The sequence below is a fragment of the Peromyscus maniculatus genome, chromosome 17 (genome assembly GCF_049852395.1).
Source record: "Peromyscus maniculatus bairdii isolate BWxNUB_F1_BW_parent chromosome 17, HU_Pman_BW_mat_3.1, whole genome shotgun sequence".
Lineage (NCBI taxonomy): Eukaryota > Metazoa > Chordata > Mammalia > Rodentia > Cricetidae > Peromyscus > Peromyscus maniculatus.
The window spans coordinates 52,048,370-52,058,779 of NC_134868.1; the positions used below are offsets into that span (position 1 = coordinate 52,048,370).

Below are 10,410 nucleotides of genomic sequence, written 5' to 3' on the forward strand. Positions count from 1 at the left end.
TTGCAGTTTTAAAAATTCTAAAACCACATGCTTTCAAAACCAGCAAACAAATGTTTCTCTGTTCCTTGGCAGTCCCAGAATTCTTTTACATTGTCTTGCTGTACCATTTCATATTCCTGGGGATTCAATAGTCTCAGCAATTGTGAACCTTGCTAGATAAACACTTAACCATCCTAGCAAACCATTCTAGAACCCCTATTCCTTAAAATTAAGACTTATCACATGGCCACAGACCTCTAGAGTGGGATTCCCTAAGGTATTCATTCTCTCTTTACTGACAGTTCTGAGACTACAATCTTGGAAAGGAGACTGTATATGTGTGTGTATATATATATATATATATATATATATATATATATATATATATATATATATATATAATGACATACTAATTCCGTGTCAAAATGATATGTTAATAATGTAAAGAGTAGGGTGTGATGATGACAGATGAGGAATAGCACAAGTGTGAGCTGCACTTTAAGTGTAGAGGCTCAGCTCAAAAGTACACCACAGAGATTATTTTTATAATGCAAAAAGGGACAGACGGGGTAGAGGGAAACCAGATAATGGTGCAGCAGGGCAGGACAGAACTGGAATGTCTTACGTGCCATGTCTGAAGTCTTCACAGTAATTCTGGTATCACATTCTCTCTAGTATCAACTGAGAGCCACTTTGCCTAGCTCAATCAAAGAACTATGTGACTTGTATTGGAAGTGAAGATTCAAAGGAATTTGTCAGCAGCAGTGAAGTATATCTGAATAGCCCAAGGAAGAAGTTACTCTGAAGTGTTCCTTTCCCTCTATTTGGAAGAGCTAGTAAACAACTATTCAACAGTTTCAAATATCAAGTATTTTCTGTGATTGTTTCTCCATGCTTTTTATAACAGGAATACCCCAAGAACAGTGAACTCACTTCAGTCACCACCTGTAAAAGCATCTTCAAACACAGCTCCCAAACTGGACTGTCCTGAAGACTACATTGTGAACTGTCTGGACCTGTTTTCTGTCCAAAAAAAAAGCTAAGAATGGTGCCTACTGTGTAGGATGAATGATCTTCATAAACAATACTGATATAGGGTAGAATTCAGTAAAGGCTTTGCTACCAATCACAAATTCACACCTGCTTTTTAAAAAAAATTGTTTTTAATTTATTGTGTGTACAGGTGTATTGCCATGTGCACATGAGTACAGGTGCCTGAAAAGGCCAGAGGCATTGGATCCCCATGGAATCGGAGTCACAGATGGTTGTAAGCCACCTGACATGGAACACAACTCAGGTCCTCTGGGAGCAGAGTACCTGCTCTTACGCTCTGAGCCATTTCTCCAGCCCCCATACTGGCTATTTCTGAAACAGACCTGGGAGGATTCCCGTCATTCTCAGCATACGTACTCCTTGACTACCCTGACCAGCATCTCTACCTGGACTGCCCGGAGAGCTGCCACACGGATCCTTTTTCAGAGCACACACACTCTGAGCACTTGCTCAGAGCAGCTTTCTAAAGCCCCACCCTCCACCCCTATGGTAAACAGGGTCACACAGCAGTCAGTGGGAGTCATCTTGTTACTGCTTGTCTCCCCACTAGAATGTGAGCTCCACACAGTTCTTCACCCATCAGATACCAGCACAGCACCTAAAACAAAGTGCACATGTGAATGCTGATATATGGATACACAGATGAAAACCTAAGCTCTGAGAACCCTTTTGGGAATATTACTTAGTGCTAGATTCTCTAGCTATTAATATCATCCACTGTCTAAGAAACTGTAAGATGAAAACACAGAAAGAATTAACCTCTAATTCCATTAAGAAGTGTCATCTCCCAAGTTTCTTTAGCTCTTCAAACTTGGGTCATTTTAGAAAAAAAGCAGCCATGCTTCCCTTTGCTTTCCTCATGAAAGCACACAGTCATATGCAATGCCATGATAAAAACCCATCCAAGATATCGCTGTCATGGAGGCATCTCCCCCAACTCCAATGTTTATTTAAAGTTCTTCGAAGAAGTTTCAAGTTTCACACCAAACTAGTTACAGACCTAAGGAAGATGTGTGTGGAGTAAGCATATGGGGAAATATGGCTTTCTCAAAATGCCTGAATGTTTCATTATATCTGCGGTGGTTTGAAATAGCCCCCAAAGGGAGTGGCACTATTAGGAGGTGTGGCTTTGTTGGAGTAGGTGTGGGCTTGTTGGAGGAAGTGAGTCACTATGGGGGTGGGCTTTGAGTTCTATGCTCAAGCTACTCCCAGTCAAAGTTGACTTCCTGTTGCCTTCTGATCAAGATGTAGCCATCACCATGTCTGCCTGCATGCTGCCATGCCTCTACAAGGATGATAATGAACTAAACTAAACCTCTGAAACTGTAAGCTGCCACCTCAATTAAATGTTTTCCTTTATAAAAGTTGCCATGGTCATGGTGTCTCTTCACAGCAATAAAAATGCCAACTAAGATAGCATCTGTTACTTAAAATAGAAAAATAAGGCATAAAAGACTACACAAGGCAGAGGATCTGGGAAGAACTGGGAGAAGAAAAAGAATATGGTCAAAATGTATTGTATAAAATTCTCAAAGAATAAATAAAAACATTATTTTACAGAAACATTAAATACTAGGTTTGTTTTATGTTTATAAAAAGTATAAAAATAAAGTTTTAATTACAGTTTTATAAAATTATCTTATAAATCTCTTAAGTTTAGCCAGTTTCTTAGCCAGATTTAAGTTGTGTTAGACTAGAATTAGACTTGGGAAATGTTTTAATTTCCTGAACCAAAGGTTTTGCTCAATCTGCTTAAGCAAAGGCACACCCAGGTCTACCCAGGTCTATTGCTCCCAGCTAAACAAAGCAAGTAATTTAGTATGTTTAAGAATCACAAGGATGATAAATAAGCAAAGAGGAACAAAACTGAGGGTAAAAACAATTAACATTTTTTTTAAGATCACTGACAGTGGAAAGAATTCAGACCTGATACAACGATCAGACTGGATGACCTAGGAGTCCCATCCAACTCTAAGTAAACATATTTCATCCCAGGAATTTAGCTGCCTTCAGCAAGAATCAGATGCAAACTTGACTCAGGAAGTTTAGGATGCTCGATAAGTCAGAAAGAACAAACCAGCTTTATATGGCCGCCAGGTTTCTGAGAACTTGAAAGAAGCTTCTGTGCAAGGTACAAAGCCTAGAGAAGTCTAGAGTCTGTGCACATTATACAAACAGCAGCAACTCAGATCTAACCACTATCTGTTCCCAGTACTCTCAAACTATTCTATAACATAAAGCAGGTCCATTGAAAATTTTAAACTTATTTTACATAAAGGATCTCAGCCAAGGGGTGATGGCACAGGCCTATAATCCCAGCTATTGTTGAGACCCAAGCTGGATATCCAGATTCAAGGTTGGTGTCCACTATAAAGTGAGACTCTGTATCCCAAAATAAATATGTAAATAAACAATAACCTAAGATTCATTGTTACTACAATTTGATTAATACAACACTAATATTTGGGCCAGACGGGAATAGCAGTCAAAGCCATTAATGGGAATTATATTTTAAAGTAAATTCTAATTGTTAACAACAAATTTAGGTGGAAATACAATGGTGACAAAAACATTCACCAGTATTGAGGAAACATGTTCAAATACCAATAACCAGTTTTTACTGATTTCATTGCAATGAGAAGAGAAATACTCGAATACTTGAAACATGAATTAATTTTGGGTTGTGGGTATGAGTGGTGTATGCATATGTGTGCATGCCCATATTCACTCCTAGAGGCTAGAGCAGGACGTCTGGGGCCCTGCTCTATCACTCTCTACCTTATGCCCTTGAGACAGGGTCTTTACTAAAGCTGAAGTTAGGATGGCAGCGACCAAGCTCCATTGATCCTGTCTCCATCCACCACAGTGCTGGGGCTACAGGTACACACAGCCATGCATGACTTTTTATATGATTGCTAGGAATTTGAACTCAGGACTTCATGCTTCTTAGTGTTAAGTTTCAAACCAGGGGACAAATGGCTGAGATGCCTATTTAACATATCAAAGCAGACCTGGCCTCCAGGTTCTCCTTAACATTACAGAGTATGGCTAGCATATCTCACTCTCACCAGCCCACCCCCCACCCTCTACCCTGAATTCTCCAGTCCAGGGGCTGGGCTGCCCTTTCCCCAGAAACTCTTCCCTACATAATCCAGATATTATGGTTACCCGCCCTTTTGTACCTTTGGCCTCCAGGCTGCTGCACCTGGTTCCCCTCTCTCCTCTCTCCCTTCCCCTCCCGTCTCCCCATATGGCCCAACCCGAGCTTGTGCTTGTAGAGGTCAGAAGACAACTTTTAAGAATAGCTGGGAATCAAACTCAGGTCATATTTGGTGGCAGGTGACTTTGACCACTGAGCCATTTGACCAGCCCACGCATATTAACTTTTAATAACTTAAAAAAAAAAAAAAAAAAAAAAAAGCTAAAAGGACTGGGGTGATGATTCAACAGGTAAGAGTACTTGCCCTGAAAGTATCAGGACCTGAGTTTGAACCACAAGTTCCCAAGTCTTAAAAAAAGGTCATGCATGTCTGTGCATGCCTGTAATTTCAAAATTTATGGATAGATAGGTAAATCCCAAAAATGTGCTGGCTAGCTAGCCTAGCTGAAAATGGCAAGCTTCTGACTGAGTTTAGAGACCCCATGTTAAAGCAATAGGGGGAGAGTAATAGAGGAAGACAACCCACATCCTGTTTTGGCTTCCCTGTGTGTACATCTTCACCTGAACACTCACACACAAGCACCATACACACAATATACACTCAAAATGTTAAAGCCAGGTGTGGTAGCTTCCTTCTTTAATCCCAGGACCTAGAACGCTGAAGCAGGAGGATCACTATAAGCTCGAGTGAATGCTTTTTTTTTTTTTTTAAGATTTATTTATTACATATACAGTGTTCTTCCTGCATGTATCCCTGAGGGCCAGATGAAGGCACCAGATGTCATTACAGATGGTTGGTTGTGAGCCACCATGTGGTTGCTGGGAATTGAACTCAGGACCTCTGGAAGAGCAGCCAGTGCTCTTAACCTCTGAGCCATCTCTCCAGCCCCTTGAGTGAATTCTAAGCCAACCTGAGCTACAGAGTGGCACCCTGTCTGAAAAAAATATATATAAACAAGAAAATAAAGATATTTCATTTTCTATCATGACTACTACAGTCTATGTGGCGATCTCAACCTGAGTACTCATCTAGAGTCTTTGATCAGAGATGTGATAAATTCAGCTTTACTGCAACTAAAGATGGCAAGACACAGTTGCTGCTATTTCTTTTTTGGAGATGTCCCAGTCACCCCTCTGCCAGCATTAAACACTTCCTACTCAGCTCCCCACAAGTCTGTCTTCAACTCTGGCTCAAGGACAAACATGGCCTCTTATTCTGGGTCTCCAAGCAGAATAATCCAAGTTCTTTTTGTACAAAAGCAAAACCAAATGCAAATGTCCTCGTCCTATCATGTATAAACTCTCAACATAAAAGTTATCTCTTCCTCATGTCTATGTGATTCATGGGCAATGTCCAGATATGTGCCTAAGCTGTTCACTTGATACCAAGAAGGGTTAGTACAATTTTATTTGCAGAAATTGTGCATTTGCCATATTTTTTTTTTAAAAAAAAAATTCATTTGTAAGGCTTAGAATTGTTCTATTTGACTCTATAAAGAACCTGTCTAGAAATAATCTTAAAGTCAGTTATGATCTGACCATGTAAAAGTATGAATAAAAATTGAAATTAAAAAAAAGTTGCTAGGTGGTGGTGGCCCACAACTTTAATCCCAGCACTTGGGAGGCAGAGACAGATGAATCTCTGTGAACTCAAAATACCCTGGTCTAGATGGAGTTCCAGGACAGCTGGGGCTACACAGAAAAATCCTGTCTTGAAAAACAAACAAAGGTTATGTCACATCTGCTATGAGGTCTTGTTTGAAGGGTTTGCTCATATTGTTGGGTTTTGGTACACTATCAGCTATCAGGAGATAGTCATTTCATAATCAATTAAGAATTAAAAGAGGGCTAGAGAGTTGGCTCAGCAGTTAAAAGCACTTGCAGAGGACCCAGGTTCAATTCCCTGCACCCACATGGTGGCTCACAACCATCTGTAACTCCAGTCCCAAGGGATCCAATGCCCTCTATTTGGCTCCTGTAGGCAGGCACATGGTACGCATACATACATGCAAAACACTCATACACACATAAAATAAAATTTAAAAAAAAAGAAGAGAGTACCAAAACATTATCAAGAAGTCAGTTGTTATTCAGAAATCAGCTTGATCTGAAAATTAGACAACTAATCACATGTTTTGCTTAAGGAATGTGAGGTAAATTTACAAATTCATAAATAAGAAAGTAAAGTATTATAGGAGATTATTTAAGCTAACCAGAGCAGAGGAAGCCAGCCTTTTACTTGTACATCAAAGAAAGCAAAAACAAATACTAAGCTATAACACTAAACTAAGAAATACAAACAAAATATTGAGTATTCAGAACTCACTGTTGTAAAGGACTGAACTGTGGCCCCCAGACCCTACATCCACACCCTAAGCCTTAGAAGCTGTGCACACTCCCTTATTTTGAAAAGGTGTCTCTGAGGCTGGCAAGACAGCTCGGCGGGTAAAGGTGCTTGCTGCCAAGCCCAACAGTCTAAATTCCATCCCTGGGACCGACAAGAAGTGACTCCTGAAAGTTGTCCTCCGGTCTCCACACACACACACACCGTGGAACAAGTGTACCCAAACAAGTAAATAAATGTCTTGCTTATTTTTGTTTTTAACTAGTCTTGAGGATGAAATTAAGAATCTCGAGGCGATCAAAGTTATCCTAGATTATCCAGGTGGGCCTACAGGTTACAATCCAATGACAAATGTCACCACAATACAAAGGGAGATGGAGATTTGAGACAGAAAAGGGGAAATGACACTATGAGGCAGATATGGATAGGCCTCTAGTCAAAGAGAGTGGCCAGCATCCAGAAACTGAAAGACACAAAAATCCTAGAGGGAATGAAATCCACACTAAACCTTGACTTCAGACTTCTGGCCTCTGGAGCTGTGAGAATAACTCGATCTGTTTCAGCCACTAATCCTGAGGTAATCTGTTGCGGTAGCCTCGAGAAATGGACTTTTTACAATGTTAAGGAGACTCCAGCTGCTTTTCTTTCCTCCCCCCTCCCCTTTTTCTAAGATTAAAAATAATTTTAAAGTATGCATATGGAGGGGTGGGGATATGTGTGTGTGAATACTAGTACCCAAGGGGGTCAGAGCTAGAGTTACAGGTAGCTGTGAAAGAACCAATGTGGGTTCTGGAAAGCAAATTCGGGTCTGCTGTAAGAACAGTCCATTTAACCACTGACGTCTATCTCTCCAGTCCCTCCAGTCCATCCCTTTCAATGGATTTTAGATTAATAAAACTAAAGGAATAAATGGGAAAAGGGACACACTGCTCACTTTCAGTAGTGACTAACTACAGGAACCTGAAAAAAGCTCTACACTGGTGTGGGCAGATGGCTCAGTGGGTAGAGCACCTGTCACATAAGCATGAGGTCCTGAATTCAGATCCCCAGACCCCACAGAAAGCCAGACAAGCCGCTGTGTGTAATCCAGTGCTCCTGCAGTGAGAAGGAAGCAGACACAGGAGAGGATCTGGAAACTCAAAAGCCAGCTGAGCTGGCACACACATGAGGAGCAAGAGACCCTGACTTGAAGTACAAGGCGAAGATCAACACCCAAGGCTGTCCTATGGCCTCTGTATGTATGCCATGACACAGGGCCCCATAACCATGAATATGAATACTTACAGACATGCAGTCCATACACACATGTACATGCACACAAAGATATTTTAAACCTGAAAGGATATACAAGTTATTCAGAATTTCAGTAATGAATATGATCTCAAAAATGAGAATAGAAGCACCTATATTTTCACAGAATCCAATGTTACACCACACAATCAATCTGCTTCTGCACAACAAAAGAGGCCCTCACCCTCACCCTCACCTTCTCCCTCCTCAGGTGGAACTGAGGAGGAATTGTAAGTAAGAGTTTGGATACAGCTGCCTGGAGACTATCTTACACTGTACATATTCTCTAAAACTATTTATTACACATAAGATTACTAATATGGCTAGTGAACCAAGGAAGAAAAAAGCCTGTCTTAAACTCTTGTGACCAATGAACGGTTACTCACTATGATTTTTATTTTGATCTATATTCCTGTCTAGTCATATTTTTTCCTTGTGTAAATTTGTTCAATACCATCATGAACCCCCTTTAAGTTTCATATACTAAAGAAAGTTGAGGCCAGACATGGTAGCACATGCCTCTAGTCTCAGCACTCAGGATACAGAGGCAGGCAGATCTCTGTGAGCTTGAGGACTATGAGGTCTACGTACAGAACTCCAGCTCACCAGGACTACATGGTGAGACCCTGGTTAGTTTGTTTCTAGAGCTCGATATGGAAAAGGAGAAGAACACCTTTTTTTCTCTTTCTCTTAATCTTAGTTTTAAGATTACCTCCTTCATACTAGTAACTCCAAAAGTCCTCAAATCACCTCTACCGCAGCTGCTGTAACACTGGGGTATGTTCCATTCGCCTGTCCTCAAATGCATGCCCTCTCTCCCAATCAATAAACTCTCTAACTTTGCTTCACTCTGACTCATCCTGAATGTCTCTGCAGCAAGAATATGGGCCGCACTTGAGGTCCCTGAGGCTCTGAGGGGTACTTGTCATGTGCAAGGTCAGCAACCTTAAGTCACATTCCCAGCTGTCCCAACAGCTAGTGAAAATATGTGAAATTAAATACTTACCCATGGTTATACCATACATTCATGTGACACACTTGGTAAAGTGGCAGAAGGAGGAATTCTAGCCATCAGCCTGGAATTCCTGAAAATTCTGAATGATATCCTATTCTAAAAGGCAACTGATCAGAAACCTCGACATGGAACGGTGATTTTTCTGTTTCCTAGGAAAACACTTATAAGATAGTAAGTGACTCCTCGCCTCTCCTAATTCCCTTCCTCAGACATCATTTCCAACTGGAGCAAACTCAATAAGGATCTCTAACCAACTGCATCCCCTGACACAGAATGAAAAGAGCTGCGAAGTGTGTGTGTGTATTAAAACATAAATGATACAGCTCCATTCTGTCCATCCTGAACATGAGGGGGATCCCAAACAGAGCTCTTCTTGCAAACTGAAAACTAAAAGAGAAGCACACTTGCAAGGTTTTTTTTAAGAGACTTCATACCACTAAGCCATGTTGGGAGACCTCTTCTTTCTACTTTTGTTGTTTTCCAAGTTCAACCTCCACAGAAAAAAAAAGAAACAGTAGCAGGAAGAAAGCAATCTGAGCAGCGATCAGCCCCGCATTGAAGCCCAGTGGAAGCTGGCGGAGAACTGTATCCACAGTGAGGCTCCTATTGTAACCAATGTATTCATTTCCTCGCCAGGCTCTCGCTTTCACCCGGGAGGGACGCAAGGCGAAGAGTTGTCCTTCACAACTGTCACTCCGGTCAGCGTCTAGAGGGCTTCCTCGTCTAAAAGCCCTCGGCAGGCCGTGCAAACGGGGCCGGTCCCACCATCCCCACCTCGGACTCAATGCCCTACTTTGCCAGGCACCGAGACGGGCAGGAACAGCCGGCCGGGGCGCGGAGGGGGGTGGGGGGGTGGACCCGGGAACACACTTAGCCTCTGCAGGACGTTCCAGAAGGAACCCTCCGGTGAGAAGCACAAACTTCTCCCCCACCACCACCCCACCCCGCCCCGCGGCGGGAGGGCCGGGTGCTGCAGCACGTGCTCGCCGGGCTGCAAGCTGCACCGTCCCCCCGGGGGGAGCGGAGGGGGGGCGCGCCTCACCTGGACCCCGGTGTAGTTCTCGAAGAAGAAGAGCACCATGTTCTGGTAGACGCAGTAAAGCCGGTCGTCCACGCGCTGGTACAGGCGGGCGGGCAGCAGCGCCGACAGCACCCGCCACAGCGTCCAGGCCAGCAGGTAGGTGGGCGCCGAGCCCAGCATCAAGATGCTCGGGAGCAGGTAGCGCATAGAGTACGTGTGGAGCACCAGGGACAGCAGCATCCTCTCGGCTCGCCGGCCGCCGACTCCGCCTGCCTTGCCCGCGCGGCCGCCAGGACCTCAGCCACCGCCGGCCGCCCGCCAATCACCGCGCGGGGCCGGCCGCGCCGCCGCCCTCCAGCCTGGCTCCGCCCCCAGCATGGGCCGCGGGGGCCCCCGGACCCGGCGGGGACAGTGGCGGCCCCGGCTCGCCGCCACCGCGGAAAGGGCACGCCCCGGCTTGCCGGGCGCGCTCGCCTCGGGGCGCTCGTCCTCAGCGCGTTCGCTGGGCTTCCCCGGGGCGAGCCGCGCCTGTCAGCGGGGAGACGGCG

At 43.7% G+C, this 10,410-nt stretch overlaps 1 protein-coding gene across 1 annotated transcript in view; it reads right to left on the reverse strand.

The window, feature by feature from the left end:
- The window catches only part of Agpat5 (1-acylglycerol-3-phosphate O-acyltransferase 5), a 48,600-nt gene extending 38,395 nt beyond the window's left edge, over positions 1-10,205 (reverse strand). Inside the window, exon 1 of the mRNA XM_006998530.4 lies at positions 9,884-10,205. Coding sequence (XP_006998592.1) covers positions 9,884-10,102 — 219 coding nt within the window. The 5' untranslated portion in view covers positions 10,103-10,205. The remainder of the gene's footprint in view (positions 1-9,883) is intronic.
- Positions 10,206-10,410: the final 205 nt, after the last annotated feature.